A 26,812-nucleotide genomic window follows, 5' to 3' on the forward strand; every position below is an offset into this window, starting at 1 on the left:
GTGGAAAAATAATGAGTTAGTGGCACATCTTTCTATACTGGAAAAAAAAAAGATACAAATGGGCTCATTAGTTTATGGCTCATCAAATTCAAACGTGTGGTTTGTTTTCCCATTTAGTATAACTTGTAACTTGATATCACTCCTCCTTGGTGACATCTCAATCCCATCTGACTCGATGATTGAGTTTAAGCCAGGATTTTGATGGTCTACGAATTCTGAATTCTGTGGTAGTACTTTTCTGTTAATATGGACTTATTACCCACTTGCCACTTAGTTTATCAGCCAGTGGTTAAATCCAGTTTCTATCAGGAAGTAAATGCCTACACATTATCACTCGGCAGCAGGCTGCCGCCAGAGACAGCCTTGTCCCCGTCATTAACAAGCACAATGTATGCAGAACACCAGAGGGGAATTAAAACCACAAAAAATACCTCAGGGTGGTATTTTTAATATGAGAATTTAATTTGTAATTTCACAGATTAAGAATTTTGGCTGCATTAATCCCTTTATCAGCTCACAGCAGGCTATTTGCAGAAGCATAACCATAAGGCGATATTCATTGGCAGAAACACGTCTTTGCATTAACGTTAAACATCAGGAGCAGTGAAACCTTTTGAAGGGGGGAGAATAAAGATGAAAAATCATTATATTTTTAAAGCAAGATTCTGCTAAATGCCTCCGGTAACAATTTTGAGTTACAGAAATGCTATTTCTGTGTCTAACGGATAATCATTATGAGGCATAAATCCAGTCCCAAGAAAGGACAATCCCGGTATCAAATACTGTAGTCATTTCCATTTAGAACAACGTGGTAGTCCTTGTAAACATGTTTACAAAACAAAATTCCTAGACTTCGGATACTTTGAGAACTAGTTCTTTTAGGTGAAATGACTTCTTCCGGGGACTCTGTTATCTAGGTTAATATTCTGCAGACTATATTTAGAAATTATTCAAATTATATTTCCCATTAGTATGGAGTCTGATAAAAGTTCACCACCTGGCAAATGGCAGCAGCGAGGGTGATATCCTCATGTGCTTCCTTTAACAAGAAGATTTGGAAGGAGATCCACCTGAGAAGAAGTGTTGCAGAACCAATAAATGGATTGTCTTAAAAATGAATGAGTGAATGAATGAATGAATGAATGAATAAAATGGATTGTCTTAAGCAACGAAGTATTGGTTTAGATTCATCAAATCCAGGAACCTCACTGTATTAGTCTGCTCAGGCTGCTATAACAAAATATACCTTAGCCTGTGGGGGCTTAAACAACTAGCATTTATTTCTCTTAGTTCTGGAGGCTAGGATGTCCAAGATGGAGGTACTGGCAGATTTTGTTCCTGGTGAAGCCTCTCCCTGGCTTGCAGAAAGCCACCTAGCTATATCCTCACACAGGCAGAGAGAACAGTCTCTCCGTCTCTCTTCCTCTTTATAAAGCCCCTAATCTTATCATGTGCCCCCCCCCCACAACCTCCTCCAACCCGAATTACTACCCAAAGACTCCGTCTCCACATACCATCACATTGGGGCTTAAGGTTTCAACATATGAATTTGGGAGGAACGCAATTCAGTCCATAGTGCTTACATTCTTAAAGATAGTTTATAGAGTTTTAAAAAGAATATCCACAAAAGGAAAACACGTATGCAAGCAGAAAGCAAAACCAGGTTAAAAGGAGAAAATTGGAACAAAAATAAATTAAAAGTGGGCTTGAGCCTTCTTGGCCTACTTTAATATATCCGACTCTGTGAGAAGAAGGGTATCAGGTGTCGTTAACAATCCCGGTTACACAAAGCACTGCGGTTCCGTGGATCCATATAAAAATGAAGTTGTATGCTTATGTCAGACTCTTCTTTGCTTTGGAAGAACATTTAACAATATAATATCTTTCTTTAATATACCGCCCCTTAAATCTCACTAGTTTACATAATACCAAAATTTAGAAGTGATGTGTTAGTGTACCACCAAAGGGGGAATTACACATTCATCAAGCAAGAATCGCGATACCTGGGGATCTGGTAGTTAAAGCTGGCTAATTCTGGTGGCAGCCTGTCATTCTCCCTCTGTCCTGAAACCCCAACAGCCTTGCCCCACTTCTTCACAGAAATTTAATTGCAGGGAAGTAAATGGAGGGCTGATTTAGAAGAAATTCATTACTTTTCCGAAATACACCGCAGGGCATTCTCCTGTGTATACTATCAAGTTACATAAATTATTGAAGCTGAACTACCCTTGTCAAAGTAAATGAACAAAATACACTTCATAGCACAGAGTCCTTGATTTTATTACATTCATTTGCTAATTCACAAAACTCAGATCTGCAGTAAAAGAAGGGCAACAAATTGGTACAGTGTGTGGAGCACCGGACTGGGAATCAGACCACCTGGATTCTAGCTTCAGCCCCACTGGGAGCTAGCCGGGCAACTTTGGGCAAGTGCCTTGGTCTCAGTGGGTTCCTGATTTCTCAGTTAGAGACACAGTGATCCCTAAGGACCTTTCCAGCTCTGATGTTTGTGAGTTTTCCTACTCTTTCCTATATACATCCTGTATATTATCCTAAAACATTATAGCCATTAATGTAGCCTCACACCGTCTTCTTAAAAATAAAACAAACACAGCCAGTTCACATGTATTTACTGCTTTCAGCTAGTTCCTAGACTTCCATTCTCTCGTGAGTCCTTTTGAACAAGACTTTCATGCACAAGGCTCTGGAACTGTTGTTCTCAAAGTCTCTGTCCATTGGTCTTTCCCCAGCCTTCATCTAGACCCATCAACAGAATTCAACACAACTGTCCACTATCACCTCCTAGTAATGCTTCCTTCCCTTGGATTCCAGGACGGGACACTCCCACAGCTGTCCTATTGCTACCCTAAACTCTCCTCTTCAGACCTCTTTGTGGATTTCTCCTCATCTACCAGCCCTCTCACTTTTAGAGTGCTCTAGCACATGATCCTCAGGCCTTTCTATCTACATACGCTCCCCAGAGCCTCTGTGATCTCATTCAGTCTCATGATTTTAGGTATCATTTATACATTGACAGCTTCCAAATTTCTGTCTCCAGTCCCACCTTCCCTGACTCCAGACTTGCATTCAGCTGGCTATTTGGCATCTCCATTTGGCCCTTGGCATCAAGGCATCTTGAACTTAATATCACCAAAACCGAACTGATCTTTCCCCACAGGCTTGCTCCATCTGTCCTCTCCCCCATGTCAATAAATGGCAACATCGTTCTTCCCACTGATGGAAGCTGTCCTCTATGCCTCTTCTTTTGTCACACTCAATCCCAGTTCTTCCACAGACCCTGTTGGCGCTCCCTTCCAAATAGATCGAGGACACACCACTCCTCACTTCTTCACTGCCATCACTCTGCCCCACGGTGCTCCCTGTCTTCTCTCACCTGCGTTTTACAGTAGTCTTCCGTTTTGCCTGCTTCTCATCTTGCTCCTTGGTGTCAGCCCTTGCTGTTTCCTCTTCCTGTCGTTTGTGCTTGCTAGATTTGTGCCTGGCTTGCTCTCTCACCTCCTTGGGTCTCTGCTCAGATGTCCCTTACCCAGAAAGCTCTAGGGGCGCCTGGCTGGCTCAGTCAGTTAAGTGTCTGACTCTTGATTTCAGCTCCCGTCTTGATCTCAGCGTTGTTGAGTTCAGGCCCCGCCCTGGGCTCCATGCTGGGTGTGGCGCCTACTTAAAAAAAAAAAAAGAAGAAGAAGAAGAAAAGAAAGCCTTCACTGACCTCCTTCCACCGCAGCATTTCCAGTTTCTCTTCCCTGCTTTATTTTTCTTCATAAGACTTACTGCTAGTTCATATATTTGTTTGATTGTTTATCATCTGTCTCCCCCGAATGGAATCCACAAGAACAGGGATTTCTTTTCGTTCTGGTTTATATGCTACAGGATTCCAAAATACCTAGAACAGTGTAGGCTCCATAAATATTTCTCCGGTGAACAAATGAAAGAATGGCGTGAAGGAAGTGTAAGATATGTTGTTTCCAACCCAAGTTCGTTGTTCTAGATCAGAGAAATATGAGCACGAATATCAACCGCCCTGTGGTTCTGAAGGGAAGGCAGACCGTGCTGTCAGATGTGTGTACAAATCTGTGTCAATGTGTGGCTGTTACCACTTGACATTTCAGAGACCAACACATACCATGATGTTTTACGGGCTGGATATCTGGAATTGCATCTCAGTCTCCATGTTTTACAAGGAAAGATTATAAATAATCTATAAATATATAAATGGAAACTCTTTATTCTGTCCACAGTGTCTTCTATTTTTACCGTCCCAAATGTAAGATTGCAGCCAGAAGCTGGAGAAAGCATGCGGGCCTTTGGGAAAAACAATAGTTATGGCAAAAGTCTATCAAATAGCAAGCACTGATGAGCACAGCATTCTCAAGAAAGCACAGGTAAGGTGACCTACTTTGCCTGGAAAGTAATAATGAATAGACATTGAACAGATCTTTTCAATGAAATATTTCAGATTCCTTTTTTTCCCCTATGAGTCTTATGAATCTCTTGTGTTCGTAATGGCATTCATCACAGATTCTCCTGAGGAGAATACAGTTAGTCATATTTTCAGGTACCTACTGGATCCTAGCCAAAATTGTATTTTATTTATGCAGTCGTAAACCATTTCAGTTATAAGCAGATCATTTTAACTACGCATATATTCTTCGTTGACGTTAGAAAAAGGTTAACCTTGGGCTAAGTCACAGATTTGCTTTATTGGGCCCATGCCATTTTTCAGATTAGATGCTCTCATTTTAAAAGGGAGAGATTTTACACAAAGTCTGGATTCTTGGCTTTTTTTTTTTAAATCAGCAACTCTGGCTGCACTCGCACGTCCCTGCCAGAATCTCGTGTGTGTAACTGAATGGTGGCTGCTTCCCTTGGAGAGAACACGCGCTCCCTCGTTTAGCTCCGCTGCCGTGTGGGCTACTCAGCCCACTTCTGATTCTTCCCTGGGCCCTAGGACAGACCTTATCATGATGATGCTTTTCTTTTTTCCCTGTGCTATTCCTTGACCTCTGCTATTCTGCAGATAGGAGGCGTCATCTAAACAAGGCAATCTCTTGCATGTCGCCTATTCTAGTCACAGATGCTTCACAGAAACAAGCAGAAGACAGCTGCTTCTGAAAAGGCTGTGTCTTTATTGCCAGATGGAAACGTCTGGGTTTTGGGGGAATTTTCTGCCTATATATATCTTTCTGGGGTTTTTTTGTTGTTGTTGTTGTTTTTTAAGATTTTATAATGTAACATAACTCTGAAGCAAATGGAGAACACACTTTTTTGTGGGGAAGGCTTTTTGCTAGCCCATATGTGTTCCTTGCTCACGTGGATATTCAGTAATTAAATGTTCCAGTGAATCGAAGGATATAGACACCATTGCAAGAGCCCCTCTTCCTTCTTCTCCTTCTTAATACAAGATATGTTAATAGGCTGAATTGCCAGCATGGTGAAAAGAACAAATGAAACTGTCCACCTTGTCTTGGGGGTGATTTGCCAAAACCTTGAGTTATGTGGAGGACTTTGCTGTTGCCTACATCAACGTGGGGGCCACTTTTGGCCTCTCAGGAATATGGTGGTGATGGATGAATGATGGAAGTGAAAGCTCCCCAGGTAAAACATGGTGTGTAAATGCCAGTCAGAAAATGTTACTAATAGGCTCGCTGCTCTACATGTAAACTGTAAGATTCTTCATTCTTCAGGTTATTTCCCCCCATTGGATACAAAGTTACCTAGAAGCACAAGTTCACTTCCTCCCTGGTGTTTGTACTCCCATTCTGAATTTCAGTTGGTCACACAAAGAGTGGGCTGAGTTACCTCCTGGTTCTGAGAACAGGTTTAATTCATGAGGTTTGTAGAATATGCTTTTTAAAGTGTTTAACCTGCATTACCATAATGAGGGCCCCTGGCTTCAGAAATCCCGAAGCCAATTCAGTTAAAACAAAAGATGGACTGTATTTGTGCTGCCTCATGCGCCCAGCACACAAGCAAGCTTGAATTTCAGTCACAGGGCTGTGTGTCTTTTCTTCTCTGCTCTTTTAAGATCTCTGACCCGAGCCTACCTAGCCAGTCAAAGCTGCTAGAAGGTGCTTCAGGTCAGCTTCTCCTTGCAAAATCAAATGAAGCTGATTGGACAGAAACACTGCCTGTAAGGTCTCAGAAATTGCTAATTAAAAAAAGGTTTATAAAAAGAGGTGCTCAGAACTTCAGTCATCCGTATTTGAAAGCTTTTACAAAAAAATGTGTTTTCTTTGCAGTATATTTTTTGAGCTAGATTTAAGGTTATACAAACTCCTTCCTCTAGAACTATTTGATAATAATATAAGTATGTTCTCTATGAGTTTTCTCCTTTCCACATCAACTTTTGAGGCTTTAATATTATAGTTTATGTTGCTTTCTTCCAAATCCAAATACCTCAGCTTGAGTCAACATTATAGTGAGGAAACATCTAAGTTTTTCTTTTCTCGGAAAAGCTACAGGGAAGCTGGATTCTAAGAGTTTTCTGTCAGCCAGCAGAAAAAGAAACCATTTTAATTTTTCACCTTTGTGGGTTTTTAATTTCACTCAAATGAGGCCATCTTAGAAATCAAATAGTACAGCCTATATATTGGCCTAATACATCTGTGCAGTGGAACTTCTTCTGACCAATAGCTGAATATTAATGTCTATATTGTAGATATGACCAGCAAAAAGTCTACATAAATAAGAGTATTTGTATGGAAAAACATGTAATTCCCTAGATTTTGATTTTGTTGTTGATGAATTAATTAACTGTTCGGAGCAAGCTGTGGCATGTTTAATTTTTCTCAAACTTCCCAGTTCTTTGTAAAACCTAGAGAAATTGGAAAGAAGAGGGGTGGGAAAGAGGTTGAGGGCCCAATGAGGCTAACACTGTAATCTAGCATTTCAGCCGTCTCTCTTTGGGGAGTTGCGCAGAATCAGGATGAAAAATGCATTGAATCACTTCTGTTTTTGAAATGATGGAGAACTGTTCTAACTTTCCTCCTATACCTCAGTGCCAAATTGTTTCTAAACTTGCATACTAAGGTCACTTCAATTATTTAGTTAATAATACTGGATTTGCAAAAAGTGGCCTTAGTGGAAAAGCTAATGAGAAGCATTTTTCTTTGCAGCAGAAAGCAATTTTGGTTCGGAGTCTTATAACCAAATTAAATGAGAAGAAAACTGCCTCCACCTAAGTTAAAAATGGGGTAGGTGCCAGTGGATGATCAAAATACTGTGCTTCCTACATGTTGTTATCCTCTAAAGATGTTAGTAGACTAATGCTTTCATAGATTGTCCCCACTCTTTTTATCAGCATTGAAGGGTAAGACCATCCTAAAGTCTGAGAGAGCCTGAAAATGTACATTGAAATTTTTCCCGAAGACCAGAAGCTATTAAATACCACACCCATTTGTATCACTTACATTTCCATATAGCAATTCCAAACACGCCCCTTCGCTGAGCTTAATTTTCCAGTCATTCTGAATTGAGACGGAAACCGCGTGATCACTCTTTCTACTCCTTTTGCTGAATACAGGGGTAAGAAAGACCCTCTGGCATCATTATCTGAATGTTCAGTAAAGCAGGTGTTCTCACGCCCTGGGGAGTTTTTTAAAACTGCAGGTTCCTGGGGTCCATGAATCTGCATTTTGAAGGACCCCAAAGGATGTTAATGCAGGTAGCCCTCGAACCACATATGATGAAATCTTCAGTAAATATTCGAGAACTGTATATTTATGAAGTAAAATAATCAACTTATTTGGGTCAGGACTGGATAAAGACAGACTAGGAAAATCCATCCCTTTCCTTCCCTTCCATATTCTTTTAAGGAAGAATAGCGCAGAGTTATGTTCTCTAACAGGGTAACCCACTAGCCACGTGTGGCTCTTTCCATTTAATTTTTAATTAATTAAAATTAAATTAGAATTTTGTTTCCTCAGTAGCAGAACCCCATGTCAAGTGCTCATTAGCTACACATGACTCATGGCCACATACTAGGGACAGGGCAGATGCAGAACCTTTCCAGCGTCACAGAACACTCTACTGGATGGCACTGGTGAAGCGCATTTCCCCTGCCTGCCTTTTTTAAAAAAGAATCGGGAAAATGAAAACTGCATTCAATCAGCACAACTATGTTTCAATTCTGGATTATAGACATCTAAGAGAAGCTTGAATTGTGTGAGGAAGGGACACCTTCCATTGAGAAGACAGGTGGCCGGGTGCGAGGGACAGAGACAGATCGTTGAGAATGACAGGAAGAGCTGTGCGGTGGGGCCGGGGAGACCACGAGGGAGTGGACTCGGTCAGGTTTCTGCAGTTAACAGTGGTCTTTGTGGAGGTTGCTTCGGGAAATTAGGCAGAACAAGGCTGATGGTCCACGCAGCTGCATAGCCAGGCCTCACGAAGACTGGGTGTCCATCAGAATCCAGCAGGAGGCTTACTTTGCCTACCACCTTAGCCACCAGCTCAGCTCTGGTAACCGCTCCTGCCAACGCAGCTGGCTTTTGCTGTCCTTGGTGCGTGACATGATGGCGGCTTGCTTTTTCTGGCTGTGCCTCTGCTACCATTTCCCTCTCCTCTTCATCTCATGGCTTCCACCGGCTTGTTTCTGCTTATTCATGAATCCTGCTTATTGTAATTTCCCTTCGTCCCTCCATTTCCCAGGACAGCCTCTCAGTGAGCTCTTTTACTCGGATTCAAACCTTCTGCAGGAGCAGCGCTGATTGGTGTAGGCATCCTCGTGAAGCAGAAAGCAAAGCTTTGAGCTAGGCTGTTGTGTCAGTCTGACTGGATTGCCCTGGGCCCAGCGCCGAGCCCTGATCCAGTCAGCTGAGCTGTGAACGGGGCCAGTCTTCTCTTAAGGAACGCCTCAGGAGAGAGTTCTGGGTTTAGCAGCCCCTGAAGCTTCTACAAAGCCCAGAGTATAGCCAGAAGGCACCTTGCCTGGCCTGTACACTATGAAGGAAAACAAAAACAAGTACAGAGGGAAATTCCAATTTTAATGGCATGACAGCACCCTCATTGTGTGATTTTTTTTTTTTTTTTGACGAAAGGTCTTTTTAAGCCATGTTGCATTTTCTCAACTGTAGACACAAAAGGAGATAATACTCATTAATACTAACCATAGTGTAAGAAATGCAAGTATTAGTTGTAGCTTTCCTTTAGCAGCAGGAAGTTTTCTGGGTTTTTTCCGGCAAGAACTTACTTTCTGCATGATCCTACAGATTTTTTTTTCCCCTATCAAACGACTGCAGTTTTATTATCTCTGTTGTCTCATGCAGGTGACAATAGTTGTGGAAATAACAAGCAGAGGAGGAAACAAACCTTAGTGTTCCTCACAGATTTTAACTGAAAGAATCCCTGGTTTTTGTCATTACCCCTACATTGCTGCAGATGAAAAAATACATCTTATTCGGGAAATTGACGGTGCTGTGAACCACAGATGCACAATGCATGTTATGAACACCCGATTGAGAAGAGGCTGGAATGTTGGCAGTTTAGTTCTCCCCACCCTACCTCCACCCCCGTTTCCTTAGCTTCCCTCCACCCTAGAGAGTCTATTATCTCCTCTAAACTCTGATGCAAAACAGTGGGCTAAGGATGCTTGTCCCTTCTCTTCTCTCCCTCCCTTCTCTGTCCCTCCCCTCTCCCTCTCCTTGGGTCACCTCTGATCTGTACCCTGCGTCACCACCACCAACCCTGTGAATGGATTAGCAAAGGACTAGGAGGCCTTTACTATCTAAGTCTGCTTAATTATGTCCTGGGATTGTCACAGAGCAGAATGAAAATAAAGTTAAATATATCATGCTTCATCCAGGGTGCATTTTTTTTAAGTATTTTTTTAGAATGATGTAATTTCAGACTTCTAGAGAAGTTACAAGAATAGTGCAAAGAAGTCCTGATACCCTTCACCTACTTTCCCCCAGTGTTTGCATTTTACTGCATTTGCTTTATCATACTCATTTTCTCTCCATCCTTCCCTCTCACTCTCTTTCTCATACACACACACACACACACACGCACACACGCGCGCGCGTGTATATACACATTGTTTTTCTAAATAATTGTTTTTACTTACATGATGCTCCATTACCTTTAACTATTTCAGTGTGCTTTTCTTAAAATTAGCAGAATTCAGAGTGATATTTTTTTAAAAGATTTTATTTATTTATTTGACAGAGAGAGACACAGCAAGAGGGGGATCACAAGCAGGGGAAGAGGGGGAGGGAGAAGCAGGCTTCCAACTGAGCAGGGAGCCCATGCAGGGCTCGATTCCAGGACCCTGGGATCATGACCTGAGCCAAAGGCAGACGCTTAACCGCTGAGCCACCCGGGCGCCCCCAGAGTCATATTTTTAAATTAAAAAAAATAATAATAGTTTTTTTGCCCTTGCTTTTCTTTTCCTTTCTCTGAAAGTTTTTGAAAGCAAAATGGCTAAAAGAGAAGAAACTGGTGTGATGCTCCACAAATTGGTTCATCAGTCCATGGATGCTCAAAAAATAGCTATATTTTTGTGATTCAATTTTCCAGGTCAGATGAGCTTTCAAATTGTGGAGTGAGGGTGGGGGAAGGCACTGCAACTTGCATCTTCTGTCTTTTTAAAACCCAAATTAATTTCTTAGGGACTATTTAGCCAGCAGCATAGTATGAATGAGGCTTTCTTATAAGTAATGGGCACAAGGTGTGATGTGGCTAGTAAGCAAGATATCTATTAGAATGCTTGGCCAAACTATTATGAAGTTAGCAGTCACATATAACAAGTAGTTATAATCAGTTCAGGTGCTCTATTTTTCCCTTTCATTTAATGTTGATTCTTATGAATTTGGGATACAGAGGGAATCGTCTATGCCCTAAGTGCACTGTATTGTATTATTAATACCAGGATAGCAGCTGAGTCCCACTAGACAGTCTTTGTGGTTTGCAGATGCTCTAAGAAGTGTCTGAGCATAAAAGGAGGCTGTTTGAGTTGAAGTGGGTTGATGGTCTGGGATGACATTTGAATGCATGGAGGACAATGTCTAAATGACAATGTCGAGAAAGAAAGGCAAAAAGAAGCTTGAAACTATTCCCATTGTCCCATGGATGCTCATCACTCCTCCTGAGATATTCCTCACATGGAAGCTTTGTCTGGGTAGAAACAGGGAATGGGATCAGGGAGGGATAGACCCTGGGACCCTGGGACGAAAGCCAGGGATTCAGGTCCTTAGGCACATTAAAATTCCAGAGAGCAAATGTAATGAAAACTACAACCCAAATGTATTTCAAGTCTAACAAAGTTAAACATTTTAGCTAAATTATTACAAGTATATTTAACAAAATGTTTGCAATAGTCTGAGATGCTTCTATGAATAAAGCTTTTAAGAACATCAAATTGGTTGTGCAAATGAATAATTTACTGAGTCTCTTTTGGAATTTAGGATAGCTGTTTCCTTTACCAATGCACACACACAGACACACACACACACACACAATACACTCACACAGCCAAGTAGAATAATTTTTAACAGTCCTAGAGTTGTTAGGATAACATCATAGATGAGTCCAAGGATTATTTTTCCACCCAAGGAAATAATGTACAAGGTCTAGAACAAAATACCAAAGTTGTAGAAATTGATGGAAATTTATCTCAGATATCACCATGTATACCAAGCATGGAATCAAATACTGCACTGTTAACTTCCATATTGGGTGAATTTTTTTTTTCCTTTAAATTATCCCCATTCTTTTAATGTAGTTTGCATTATGTATAGTGCCCCTGGATTTTTAATTGCTCCAGATTATCATTTTCAATGCAATTAGTAAAATGCCCTCAATTACATATAATAATTACTGTAAATGGGGCTATTGGCCTAATTACTATAAATGGGGAAAGATGTGTGATTATCATGTACAATTAAATCATATACAGTATTTATTTTACATTATTACATACAATAGTGTAATGATAACACATAATTATATTGTATCATTTCCTTGGTCAACAAATCTACTTCATACTGAGATACCTAGAGTAGTGATCCCGTGTACTGGATCTTTCTTCCTAAAGTAATTGGGTATTCCTTCTGCTGGGAACCCACTAAATAAACTGATTGTGCACAGCAAGAAAAAATCTGGAAGGAAAAAATTATTTTATCTCCATTAATTAGGAATGCCCAGATTATCCTATGTTGTCAGTGTTAAATCCTCCCTGAGCACAAAGCCAGCCTCCACCATACCTGTTTGTTTTTATGTAAATGGGTAAAAATCAACACCCCTAAATGGTGGCTACATTTAAGATATGCCTGGGGGGGAAAAAAAAAGACGTCCTTTCTTCATTGTGGCAAACATGATAATCATCCCTAGTTTACAAATAAATGCACACTTAACAAGCTTATAGCACATAATTAATTCTGCAAAGGATGCTGTTTGGCAGAGTGGGATTATGAGAATTGCATATTGATAGTGGCAGGAGAAATAAATCTATTTTCTCTGCGAAGGTAGGGTGTTCTTGTGTTCTCTAGAAACTGGCACATCTCAGAGGTGTTGCTCTCAAAACGATCTCAGGATGGAAAGAAATCAGTAATTACAGAGCCAGGCATTCGGTTGTGTCCTAATTTTCCCACCAGTTTTTCAGTGTTTCAGCTGCCTCCGAGACTTAAAGTATTCTCATTAGGTAGCTGCAGAGGCAACCGCTTGCCTACTCCCTCATTCTCTCGTTCGCATTTCCTTTTTTTTTTCCATTCCTGCCTTGGGAGTGACTGTGAAGATCATTTGCTGGAATGATTGGCAGGTTAGAGGATTCGATCAGATGAGTTCCTCTTAGTGCAGGTCAAAAAGGCTAGTTAGCAGGAGCTGTCGAAAAATGCCAGCAGCATTCGAAATGGGAAATGTCATGACTTCGAGGCAGGGGGTGCCACCTGGAACAGAAAGCCCCCAGCTCATTAGCAAGTTACAGGATGTGGGCTTAACTGGAGGGAGCAGAGAAGGAAAGATAATACCCAATAGGGAAAATGATTGTGAAGTGGAATTGATTTCATGTATAATTTGTTTATCACTAGAGGGGACAAATGCTGTCCTTCTGACATGAGCAGAGGAGTATGGACTATGAATGAAGCAACTTAGCATAATCTCCAGGTTGGGCTTTGGATTTGAAGAATGCAAACTTCTTTATTCTTAACTGTGGAAATGATCAGGTCATGTTACATTAATTAAAGCTGACATACTCTCAAATGTTTTATCTGGGCAATTGTGGCAATTGCGACAGAAACGGATAGAGATGGGCAACTTCAGAAAAGAAGAAGGATTTTTTTTTCCCCTTTGCTGGCATGGAAGACTAGCTCAGTTGCATACTGAATTATAACAGGGCTGGTGTTTATCTTCAGTGGTTAGCCAGGCTGCACAAATCGAACCAGGGTTCTCGATTCTCCTGCAATCTCATTTATAGAAGAGAGCATTTGCCCCTTGGGAGATGTAGATCTAATCCATGTGAAAATATGTATGTATATTTTAGAATATGACTGTATCATATTTTGGCATAATGTTAAAATTTTAATTTTTTTAAAGGGGAAGCTCTCCGATTTCATTACTGCCTAGTTGTCAGTTCATCTAGAATTTGATATTTTGCCATAAAGTCAACAACTTACAGTAGCCATATTTACAGACAGAACTAAACCAAAAAGGTGTCCTCACAGGAAAAATTAATCTGCAGTTTGTAAAAAGAGAATGTAGTGGCAAAACAGAAAAGAACATTGCCTCTCATGTATTCAGACTGAACTCCAAATTGAAAGCTTCCAGTATTTCTACAGTGTATGAGATGAGCTTCAGCCTAAAGCCTTTCGCTACATAAATTCCATCAGAAAATGTCTTTTCTTGTGATAAGGAACTTTTACGATATCATTTATCTTTTACTTGGAGATCTTCATCTTGTTATTTTAAGTCACAGATGCCACAGCTGCAAGTCTTTCTGGGTGTTTACTAAAGGATGTTTACTTAGCGTCCAGATTTTGGTTAAAGCATATATTTTCAAAATGTCTTTGCCTTGAGTTTCTCTTTTCTCTTAAATATTGAAACCTTTTACGAGGCAGTTATGAAATAGCCAGTGGTTGTTTTATCAAGCAGTCTCAGACTGCTGCCTTAAGTGACTAGGAATCTTAAAACCTCCTAGTCAAAACACTGGTGGAAAATGCATTCTGTTCTGTATTCAGCATAAAAAGCTTAGCATTAAGCTACTGAATATAGCTGTCAAGATATACTGCATTAGTTTTGTCGAATCTAAAACTTTAAACATCAGTGTGAATCCACTCATCCCCTCATTTGGGAGTTTTATTGTGTGGTCCAGAAGCTGGCCTTTGGAAAAAAATATATGAAATACTATTTGAAATGGTTCATCTAAAGTTAAGATTTTTTTTTTTATTCTGTCACAGTAACTTAATTTGCTAATAACTGACAGATGTATTCGAAAAAATGAATAAATCAACTATTTTGAGAGAAACGATTGTCAAAAAAATTTTTTTTTTAGTAAGAAGAGAATTGAGTCTAGTCATCCACAAGTGAGTTCCCAGCGTTCAGACGAATTTTTTAACTAAGATGTCCTTACCTCTCAAGACGGGCAAGCTGGAGCTATCTGGCCATGCAGACCCGGAGGTGAATGTGGTGTGCATGTTCATGCCTGGTCTCATCTGCCATCCTTTTCTCCATTTCCTGCCCTCAACTTGGCCTTCCACAGTCAACTCTGCAATCACAGACTTTGTAGAACTTCCACTCTTCTGTATTCTTCTCAATTAATCTTCTCTCTCTTAACTAAAATAGTGGTTGATACACATACTGACATTCTTGTATTTAGCATTCCCTTTGTTGAATATCTTCACTGCTTTATAGATTGAGTCACCTTGTTATTAAAAGTTTCGCCTTCGGATTTGTGGGTTCCCCTAAGATAAGGTCCCCTCAGATAAAGCATCCTTATAACTGTCGTCTGTATCAGCAGTTCTCAACGTATGGTTTCTATACCCTGGGGATCCCCAGAGGCTCCATGGGGGTCAAAATTGTTTTCATAATAAAACTAAGATGTCCTTTGCCTTTTGCACTGAGGACATTTTCAGTAGTCTTGCAAAAGCAATGGTAAGTAAAACTCCGGGCTCCCCAGCATGAAACAAGGCAGTGGCACCGAACTGTATTTGTAGGCACTAGTTTTTGGTGTGGGGCTTTTGGGTTTGGGTTTTTTTTTTTTTTGGTGGTGTTTTGTTTTACCACTACACAGTGGTAAGTGTTTTTCAAAGGCAGTTTCGCTTAATAATGTCCTTCATGAAGAACTGTTATTCATTTTCTTACACCTCTCGCTTTGAGTAAATGTCTTAATATTCTGTGTGACTAATTGGGAAGTTGGCATAAGCCATCTCCATATACCGAGTTACTGTGCTTGTCTCAAGGAGAAGCTCCAGTGCAGGTGTTTGAGTTGCAAGGTTTACTAGCTGTTTTTCTTCCTGGCATTTTTGTCAAACATGAATGAAAAGTGAGTCTGTCACCCAAGGAAAACAACTGATAGCCTTTGCTGTCAATGATAAAATTAAAGCTTTCAATAGAAAATTAGAACTGGGGGAAGCTATCATAAACTTTATTTGCCCCTGTGAGCTTGATAGTTCCCCAAACACTTCTCAAGTGAGACGGGTGGTGATAAAAGCAAATGTGATGTTTTGATATTATATAGTGAAATGTGTCAATGTTTGAAAAATCTCTAACACATTGAACCTATCTTTTCCAAATGACCAGTGCATGATTTTAGAAAATCACTGCATGGATAAAATATTCACTGGAAGTGTGAAATAAACCAATAGATGTTAAAATAAAAAATATGAAGAATTCACTGATACCATTTCAGATTTCCCAGTGCAGCTGACCCTTAAGAAGTTACCACTTGTTGGGGCACCTGGGTGGCTCAGTCGGTTAAGTGTCTGCCTTCGGCTCAGGTCATGATCCCAGGGTCCTGGGATCGAGCCCCACATCAGGCTCCCTGCTCAGTGGGGAGCCTGCTTCTCCCTCTGCCCCTTCCTCCCACTTGTGCTCTCACTCGCTCACTCTCTCTCAAATAAATAAAATCTTTTTTTAAAAAAAAGAAATTACTACTTCTTGAGTTTTGTTGTAATATAAAAGAATATATATGAATGATTATCTGAAAGGTCTATTAAAATACTTTTTTCTTTTCCAGCTATGTATCTGGAGAGGCCACATTTTCTTCACTTGCTTCAACCAAAATAGTATATCATAGGACAGATTAAATACAGAAGCAGATATGAGAATCCAACTGTTTGGATCCAGCTAGACATTTAAAAAAAAGATTTGCATAATTGTAAAGCAGTGCCACTCCCTCACTAATTCTGTTTGAAAAATATAGTTATTTTTATTAAAATAATATTTAATGTTAACACAATGGGTTTTTAATGAACTAATAAATTAATATTTTAAAGTATCAATTTTAGTTCCAAATATGGTAAATATCTATAGTTATAATCCATATATACAGAAGATCTTTGAGGGTCCTCTATAATTTTTTTATCATTTTTCTAAAGATTTATTTACCTATTTTAGAGAGAGTGTGCCCACACACGAGTGGGGGAAGGGCAGATGGAGAGGGAGAGCAGCAGACTCCCCACTGAGTGTGGAGCCCGAGGGGGACCCTGAGATGCTGATCTGAGCCGAAATCAAGAGTCAGATGCTTAACCGACTGAGCCACTGAGGTGCCCCTGGGGGTCCTCTGTAATTTTTCAGAGAATAAAGTGTCTTTAACCACCAAAAACTGTGAGAGCCACTACTCTATCAGCAATGCCATTCATTAACTCTAACATGCTAACTGGTAAAAATGTTGGTAATATTTTTCCCCTTTTAATAAATTGCTATTCAGTGCAATCTTTTTTCTTTATAAAGTTATCCCAGTTCTAACCATCTAATTGAATATCTCAGTTTTTCCATTTACGATGGGTATAAATCCTTATTCTTGCATTCACACAGATGCCATCTGAAAATTATAGTAGAGTACCATTTACTATGCCCTTGATGATTAGTAGGCCAATTCTTTTTTTTCTTTTAAGATTTTATTTATTTGTTTATTTGAGAGAGAGAGCACAAGCAGTGGGGGAAGGGCAGAGTGAGAGGGAGAAGCAAGCTCCCCGCTGAGCAGGGAGCCTGATGCAGGACTGGATCCCAGGACCCTGAGATCATGACCTGAGCAGAAGGCAGATGCTTAACCTACTACTGAGCCACTCAGGCACCCCTAGTAGGCCAGTTCTTAAAAGAATTTTTCTATGTATTAGTTTTTTAGACTGCGACTTTCCTTTTTTTTTAACACGTTAGTTTTGACCTTGTAGGGAGAGGCTCTGACTAGATGATTCTAAAGCATCAGGCCAGTTCACATAGCTTGTGTACAGGACTCAGGAGGACTGCTAGAACAGCACCCAGCGCAGCCTCAGTGTAAATTCAGCTTCTTTCAGGAGAATGAACTCAGGTCTTTCCCTACCCACTGCTATGAGGTCGCTTGTAGAAATCTGGGTGCATTTGGGGGTTCAGAATTGAAAGTAACTACTCAGCATGAGTAGCGATCAGATTAGGGTTTATTTTCTTAACTCTTTATTTTGAAATACTTTTAAATTTACAGAAGAGTTATAAAGCCAGTGCAGAAAGCTATGCCCTTCACCCAACTTCTCATATTAACACCTTTATAACCATGGTACGTTTATCAACTTAAGAAATTAATGTAGGTACCATACTAGTAATTAAACTACAACTGTGACTGTAGTTCACCTGTCTTCATACTTCTGTCCTTCTGTTCCTGGAGCCCATGCACAGTAGCACGTGGCATTTAATCATCGTGTCTCCTTACTCTCATCTGGTCCGTGATAGTTTCTCAGTATTCTCTTGTTTTTCATGACCTTGATTCTTTTGAAGAGTACTGTTCAGGCATTTTGTAGTGGAATGTCCCTCATGATGTTGTCTCATGGTGATGGATTTCAGGGAAGAGTACCACCCAGATGAAGTGCTCTTCTCCTCACACCATGTCAGGAAGTCCATGATGTCCACAGGCCTTATCACTGGTCATGTTGACCCTGATCACTAGGTTAAGATGGGTGAGGTTTTAAAGCCACTGTGATATTCAGAAAGTAAAATCAGAGAAGCAGGAAGTCTGAGACAGGTTCTCAGATCGAAGGAATTCAAGATGAGTTCCTGAACTGAGGACAGGGCTGCTTGATGTTGGACTCGGGCGCTGGGCGGTGGGGGTAGGGATCACTCTCGGGACTCAGACCTTCCACCTGAAAATGGGTAGAAATGGAGGAGAGGAGTCACTGGCGAAGAGGACAGTGTCCAAGTTAGGAAATCAGAGATGGTCCAGCTGCTGACTCATGATCAGTGATAGGATTCTGCAACATGTCTGACAGAATGTGAAATATATTTCGTGAACATGAATAAATGTATAACTATTTTGCACGTGTTGGGAATAAAGCCAAAGTTTCATCCCCTCTGTACTGAAGTCTCCTGTGATTTGTCTGTCTAACCCCACTAGAATCTGAATCTCTGCCTACAGGAATTTGGTGACATTTTATCCTCGTGTCACAATTTTATCTCCGTTTCCTAGTATGGCACATAATTTATGCTCATTAAGTATTTTTAAAATGTTGACTGAATTAGTGAATATCCAACTAACTCACCACACCATAATCTCCTGTTCTTTTAGCAAATATTTTTTGAGTAGCCATTATGTTGGTGCTGTTCTAGGAAGTAGTGAATAGGACAGTTTCTAGCTTCAAGACCCTCACAATTTAGAGACACAGATAAGAACATTTAAATTTCAGGATGATGATGGCTACAGTAGGAAGTTGCATGAAGCTACGTTGGGGGACAGATGAGGTAAAAATTAATTCTGCCAGTGGAGCTTGGAAAGGTCTCACAATGGAAGAGATTTTGAGCCAAGGGAGGAATTATATTTTCCATGGGCAAGGAGGAGGAGAAGGGTGTTTTCTCACAGAGGAAACACTGAAAGCAAAGTCATGTCACAAAGTGGTAAAGCTAAAGAGCATGGATAGGAGGAGTGAGAAGGGACAGAACTGAAAACAAGATTTGAAGCTGGATTGTGAATGGTCTGGAATGACATGCTAGAGAGTTTGGATTTTAATGTGATTGCCCATGGGGAAATATATACGACTTTAATGTGATTGCCCATGGGGAAATACAGAAGAATCAAAACATCTTAAAGCTGGGAAGATCCTTTAGGGACTATATAACAACTTGAAAGAAGATGTAGTATTTTTTTCTTTTCTTTGAACTTCTTCTTAATGATAAATCATGTCTTGAAAATAAGTAAAGAAAATGTATAAAATTCCATTCACAGTTATAGCTAACATAATATTAGAATATTAGAAATTATACCAATATTTACCCTTCTTTTTGACTGAAAAGCTATTCATCCTTCAGCCCTAAAATTTTGTGAATCTATTATAGGTATGGTTCCTTTAGTATACATTTTTCAACATGTATATAACATGTTTCTTGGAAAGTTATGCATGAATAATTTTAGTTGAAACAGTATGCCTTCTCTGTTTACATATCTTTTTGTGAAATGAATAATGACTCCCTTAATTTAAGTGTTGTGAATAGGTAGAATTTCAATATGAAATTTAGGGGAAATGCAAAAACTAAAACGTGAGATAACTAGTTTTCCCGAGATAAAAATTTAAGACCGTTTCTTTCGTAGTATTGTAATACTTTTGAATGGTGACAAATGGTAACTATACTTATCATGGTGAACATTTCATAATACATATATATATGCACACACATATATAATTTATGTATATATACACATATACGTATGTAATATATGTATAATACATATATATAATATATGTGCATATATATATGGAATTGCTGTATTGTACACCTGAAACTAATCTAATATTGACTATTAACTATACTTCAAAAAATTAAAACGATTTTTGAATTGAAAGAAATGTATAAGAATTTAGATCTTCATGGTCTTAATTGTAATGTGGTCAGCACTCAGTAGGTGTGCAAAAGTTATTTTCAGGAATAAATTCAAACATATTTATGAGCTTTAAGTTCCTATAAGAGTAAACTCTAGTTTTCCTACCCATTTTTGCCTAAATCCAAATAAACTGTTAAGTATTTGAAGATCTTAAAGTCTGTCTGCTCAATTACTTAAAACCACCTAAGATTTAGTAACTCAATAACATTTTTGATCATGATGACAATAATGACAGAGAAAAAATGTTAAAATGACTAACATAAGACAGATTAAACAAACTATTTAGAATGGACCACTTAAAGATTTTTACCAGAAATTACTGAGTGCATTAAAATATACCAAACTAGTGCTCGCTTTGGCAGCACATATACTAAAATATACCAAACTAGATGGAATATTATAACAGCCTTAAAAATTATAGTCATAAAAGTAATGAACATGCAGAAATACATGAGATAATGTGAAAAAAGTAGAACATTCTGCTTATATATATAAAACTTATGTGTAAGGAAAAATGACTGGAAATACATTAAATTGGTATATCCCTGGTTTAACAGAGAAAAATGGATTTACAAATTTTATTGCATACCTAAGAAAGTTAATTTACAGTTTTATAGCCATGGTAGGTTCTTACTATAATTCCAACCACAGAGCCATCTTGAATGGGTCCCAGCTCTTTGATGTTCTCTCATTACCAGACTTTCCTCTGTAGATAGTAGCATATGATGCAGAGTCAAATACCAAGCCAAATAAACTCATTTATAACCACAGAGCATTTCATTATTTAAAGTATTTTCTATTCTCCTAAGAAATGCTGGTAAATTAACACTAGAAATAGCAGTGTCCAAATTATTATTATTATTTTTTTAAAGATTTTATTTATTTATTTGAGACAGAGAGAATGAGAGAGAGAGAGCACATGAGAGGGGGGAGGGTCAGAGGCAGAAGCAGGCTCCCTGCCGAGCAGGGAGCCCGATGCGGGACTCGATCCCGGGACTCCAGGATCATGACCTGAGCCGAAGGCAGTCACTTAACCAACTGAGCCACCCAGGCGCCCAGCAGTGTCCAAATTATTAAGGAACAGCATGGAAACGTAGTTTAGCCAAAGCAAATAGAAGAGCTAAAATAATCACATCAGAATAAAAATTTGGAATTCCAGATTCTTCACCTTCTGCTTATCTGAATAAATTTTTCAAGAGGCTGTGTTTTGAGTCTGTTTTAATGGAACATTGTCTCCTTCCCTATGCCAAGACTAATTGCACAACATTGTTCTGTGTGTTGAGAGCATGGAGACATTGCAAGGAAGCCATGACGGTTTTCCAGTTAAATCCATTTAACTACAGCTCAACAGCTCATGGCTGATGGAAAGTCTTCGAGGTAAATAATTTATCACCTCACCTCATCCCCAAAACTTCTCCTGATCATGATAGCGTTGGTCTGCCTGCAAGAACATAATACAGTCTTTGGTGGTCACGGCCCACTTCCTGGGACCTGAAATGTTTGCAAGAGGTCAGAAATTAAGATTCTTGACCTTCTCTCTGTCTTGTCTACAGCTTAAGGATAAAGAAGAAAGTCTGGTGAGGCAAAATCATTACCTTTTATTTGTACCTTTTATCTGTAATGCAGTGTAAAAATAAATTTTGAGAAGAAAAATGTATAGGTGGAGAAAAATGCATTTGTAGAATATTTGTGTCAACGAAACATTCACTGTTAATTCTTTTTCACTTTCTTTGTGACTTCCCATGTGATACTTCACCATTCAGTAAGCTTTGTTTTTGAACTGTTTTCCTATAGTTTCTAATTTCTACCTTCATTCCATCTCTTGACTTGAAATATTCCCTGGGAGGAGTGAAAAAAGAAAAGTGTGTGTGTGGTGGGGGGTGGCCGCGTGGAGTGGAAGGAAGGCAGAGGGAGGGAGACTGCTGGGGGGAAGAAAGATTTAAATGAGAACTAGAATGAATGCCTCACTTGTTGGCTTTTAGCACAATTACCATACCTTAGGAAATATGCAGGGAATAGTTAATTACGACTAAATGAGCCCCTTTTAGAGGCAGTGGCAGGCCCAGGGAGCTGACTGTCAGAACCTTGAAGGATGTTGAATTGGCAGGCTGGTCTCCTTGTCAGGCGGGTGATGGTCTGCCGGGGAAGCCAGACAGAGAAAAGATAGCTGGGTGAGAGTAGCCTCAGACAAGGGAGCCACGGATGGCATTTGCATACTTTTCCTGCAAAGGGGGTTTAATCCAAAGAAAGGAGGAGATTTCAGTATTGTCAGGCAGGCTTTGTTCGGGGTGGAGAGCAGAAGGAAATCTGAAGAGGCCTTTCTCAAAGCCTTGGTCTCAGCCTCGAGGTTGTTCTAGTAAAGTTATGTTCTGGAGGGTTGTTTGCACACTATTGTCTGTTTGAAGATCTTCTAAACCCAAAGGGCTCAAAGTATCCCCCTTTTGCAGCACAAAAGAAGGGAATTTGTGTGGTAAAAATGACTTGTGTTGCAAACTGAGCCCAAGCACCCTTTGTTCTTGCGCAAAATACTCTGAAGTTCAAGGATGTCTATTCGAGCCACACTGAGTGAGTCACAGCAGTGTTTGCAGGCTAGAAAACAAGGTAAAACCAACTGATACTTGTGTCTTTCCTTGCCAGCTCAAAGAAGTCCTTAACATAATTCCCCAAAAAAGATGGCTCAAAAAATGTGGCAGATTAAAAAAAACAATTTTTGATTGCCCTGGATCATTTTTACCCTGTTTCTTCACAGAATTTTCCGAGATTGAAGTGTTTAAGTCTAAAGTTGAGGCAAACTATTTGGACCATTAAGCAGAAAGCTTTCTCACCACCTGACCAACCTTATCTTTTCTCTGGCAACATGAGCTTATGATTGTGGTGTGTGTCCAATTGTCCAAACTATGTCTCCTTTTATAAACTGTGGTGGACTATGTATGGAGTATGCGATGGTCTTTTCTTCAGCAGAAGTTTCTCTAATAGTCCACACACTTATAGTGAGGAGCGTGTATCTGCAGTACCTGCTTATGTAATAAATCGTCATGATATTTATGGGTCAGAAATCAGGACTTGTTGGGGCACCTGGGTGGCTCAGTCGTTAAGCGCCTGCCTTCGGCTCAGGTCATGATCCCGGGTTCCTGGGATCGAGCCCCGCGTCGGGCTCCCTGCTTGGCGGGGAGCTGCTTCTCCCTCTCCAACTCCCCCTGCTTGTGTTCCCTCTCTAGCTGTCTCTGTCAATTAAATGAATAAATAAAATCTTAAAAAAAAAAGAAAGAAAGAAATCAGGACTTGTTTCAACTGCACTCGTTGGTGTGAGCCTAAGTACCCATAATCCTTATGGTTGAGGAAAGTTATGTACTAAAACACAGACTCTGAGTTTTAAAAAACTACAGTGTACTTGTCTGTAAGGATAATGTGGGCGATTCTGAGTGCCTTTTAAATTTGTCCTCCATGTGGAGCTTAATGCTTCAGAAAATGTGGGCTTTATATATGTGTATATATATATATATATATATATATATATATATGTAATTCAAAACATACAAACTAAATATGGCTTATAGCTGATTAAGCAGGATATACAATAAAACTTGACCTTGGAAGTTAGAAAACAAGTAGGTATTTATTCATAGCAACTAATTTAGCTTGAGACTTTTTTTTATTAAAAATACTACTTTGTCAATTTTTTTATTGTTGTTGATACTTTTGCTGGATTTTTGGCTCCTTTGGAGACCTGCAAAGAAGACCCTATACAAATTCAAAGTAAAAATAAGCAATGAAAAATCTGTTTGTCTGAGGGTCTAAAAGACAAGGAAATGTCCCTCTGAATTTCAAAATAAAGGTGAAACCTATCACATGTAAAAAAAAGAGAGAGAGAGAGAAAGCTTACTTTGAAATTAGCGTGAACCAGCTTCTGAGAGACAGTTATGCCCTCTTCATTTGGTAAAGTAATTAAGCAACCTTTTATCAAGATAATCATATTTTCAGATTTCCACTGATGTTGTAATACCAGTGAGTTTGGATCAAGGTGAGGCTGGAAGCTAAGACATTGCCATTGGCCAGATTAGAGCTTTCTGATGTTACAAATGAGTAGATAAAATGGTGCTTGCTACTTTCCTAAATACGTTATTTTTTTGTTATTGTTGAGATCCTCGTCTCTGAACTAAGTAAACTCTGCTTTGCTGGAAGTGGTGCATTTCTTTCTCCTGCTTTGCATTTTTCTCTGTGAGAAGCGTGTCTGAATTGGGGGGACCTGAATATACCTCTTTGTTGCTCAGCTTGTCAGGCACAGCGCTGCGTTCTCTTTCCCACCAGGAAGGTCAGGCCGCTGGGGGCCAATCTGTTTTCTGAAATGAACCCTACTGTCTGTCCCTGGTGTCTGACAGATTGAAACAGTTGTCTGTGTTACTGTGCTTTCAATGCTTTTTAAATGCTTCGTTTTTCTGGGAAAAACGTACTATATGGAGGCTACAGGAAAAAGATAAAAAATTTTAAAAGGACTGGACTTTTGGTATTAATATTTATCTAAAAGACAAATTTAATTAACTTTCTAAGAACACATATTTACAGATTAGGAAGTTAGCTGTATGCACCATGCATACACACACTCACACACACCAAGATAAGCCTTCACTTACGAGTTCTACTTCTAAAGACTTATATTGAGGGTTCTTTTTTTTTTTTTCCCAGTTGGAGTAATAAAATTATGAAGTATGGAACTGTTTCAGTGGTAGAATTTGTAGAAGTAAGAGTCTTTTGTTCACTTAGATTTCAGTTTCATGTATTTTGATCAGAGGTATGTATAAAGCCTGAAGAAATTTGTACTGTGCTGAGCCTCACTTCAATACTCTCCAGATAATTGAGCTAATTGAATCTTTACCAACATTAACACAACACCAGCATTCCTTGGACAGTGGATAATTATTGCACGAACATGGCAAGCTTAAACTAAACAGATGAAAATAGAGTCCTGTGGAATGGGTATTGAGTTTATTCTTTATTCATCTTTTGATAAGGTTTAATTAAAACTGCCTCTCTCCATTGTGGTGAGAATGAATGTGCTTGTTTTCATAGTGAAAAGCAAATTATCCACTTCAGCCATGGTTCAATAATCAAAGCCTTTGCAAAGTTTTGGGTTATAGTGTAGCTGTGGGGATATAATTGCTGCAATTCTGTATGAAGGCTTTATCTTTTTTTATTACTTTCTCTTATTTTTGTAGAAAGAAATTTAGAAAAGCCCATTTTGTGATTTGGTGTGGAAGTACGTATGTCTGAAGCCTTCCGTGTACGTTTACCATGGCTAGGTTTGTCTTTTGTTTTTTGTTTTTTTTCAAAGGTGTATTTCTTACAGCCTCTTGCTAAAATGAAAAATGAAAAGGGACACACATTTAAATAAATGGTATTTGAGATGGGTCTTTTAAGTTAGTGTAGAAAGTTCACTGAAACCTTTAAATTCTGTGGCTCCCACTGGATTGGCATGGTACCCAACCATCCTAAGGGTAGAAAAGGAGTAGACGCTGGGAATTCTTTCTGCAAAGACACGTTCGCATTCTCTTTCACGTTCTTCAAATCCACTGGAAAGATTTTCCTTGTTGTTCGTTAAAGGGGGTGGTGGTTTTTTCCCTTAGGTTGGTGATAATTTTGTAGCATGAATAGATTTTATGTATATTAATGACAACTTATTTTCAAACTGTTGTCATGACTGTGCTGGGATTTCTTTTCCTCTCCTGCTTTTTTTTTTTTTTTTAATAAAATTGGAGATTGCAAGACATAGGATGTTTTATGGAATGAAGGACAAAAATAAAACTGAGCCTTGGGCATCAACTGGAAGCAGAGACTCAAACACAGACACGTTGTCTCTCCTCCTCCTTTTTGTTGCCTAGATTCTGACTTTCCCTGCTTTTCTGGTCCATGTGGTGGAAGCCTTTGTGGACTTGGCCCATGATGTGTCATAAGAAAAAAAGACCAGACATCGCCGTAGGTCAGCATTCCCGACTCCCTACCAAGGGAATCTGCCCTTCTGAGATCAAGTGAATTAGCCCTACATCCGAATGGTAGTGCCTCCGCTTACGACTGCTCACTGCACTTTTTCCTCGTCAGTTTCTTAAAGACAACGACATGCAGACATGAGCAATATTTTCTTATCTATACAATTATTTTAGGATTGTCATTGAATGCGGTACTTTTGAACTCCCTTCACATGCAGTGATCATTATCCAGTGGACTGGAAATAGTGTTTCTTAAATGGAATAGACAAGATGAGAAAGGAGAATGTCAGATGACAGGTGTAGTAAGAGCATTGTTTGATGGAAGTTTTGTCTCAGCTCTGTGTGTGGGTTTGTATGTGCTCGCATGCCCTTGTACTGAGTCACTTAATAAAATGTGTTTTTGCCATGAGTTGTGGGCAAAACAAGTTTGAAAGCCAGTGGCTGCTCCTCTGATCCCCTTCGAGGTTTCTCTTGGGAGGTGGGGGCGGGGAGACACTGGGCAGAACTCCAAGTCCATCACTCTCCCCATCAAGGTAGCTCCACTTTAATCTGCTGTCTTCGTTATGTTTCCATCCAAAATATCTTTTAAACAAAGGATGCAGTGGCCAAAAGTTTGAATAAATGATTTCCCAGGTCCCTTCTTGGGACTTTTAAAGCTAAGTACAGTAGCCGCCAGGACCAGATCAGGCCTTAGTTTGCTTTTCTGCTCTAGGGAGGGCTTGGGAAACTCTCCAGCCCTCACTTGTTTGGGTTTCTTTCTTTCTTTCTTTCTTTCTTTCTTTCTTTCTTTCTTTCTTTCTTTCTTTCTTTCTTTCTTTCTTTC

At 39.5% G+C, this 26,812-nt stretch overlaps 1 protein-coding gene across 2 annotated transcripts in view; it reads left to right on the top strand.

Annotated features, from left to right (window-relative positions):
* Positions 1-26,812, top strand: part of CDK14 (cyclin dependent kinase 14) — a 546,170-nt gene that overhangs the window by 462,937 nt on the left and 56,421 nt on the right. The window contains exon 14 of one of the 2 annotated variants that reach the window (XM_021689620.1): positions 4,257-4,400. In XM_021689620.1, coding sequence (XP_021545295.1) covers positions 4,257-4,372 — 116 coding nt within the window. In that variant the 3' untranslated portion in view covers positions 4,373-4,400. Of the gene's footprint in view, positions 1-4,256; positions 4,401-26,812 lie in introns of those variants that run through there. The other variant, XM_021689621.1, reaches the window with a different exon arrangement.

This window comes from Neomonachus schauinslandi, chromosome 12, assembly GCF_002201575.2.
Source record: "Neomonachus schauinslandi chromosome 12, ASM220157v2, whole genome shotgun sequence".
NCBI classification, from domain to species: Eukaryota; Metazoa; Chordata; class Mammalia; order Carnivora; family Phocidae; genus Neomonachus; species Neomonachus schauinslandi.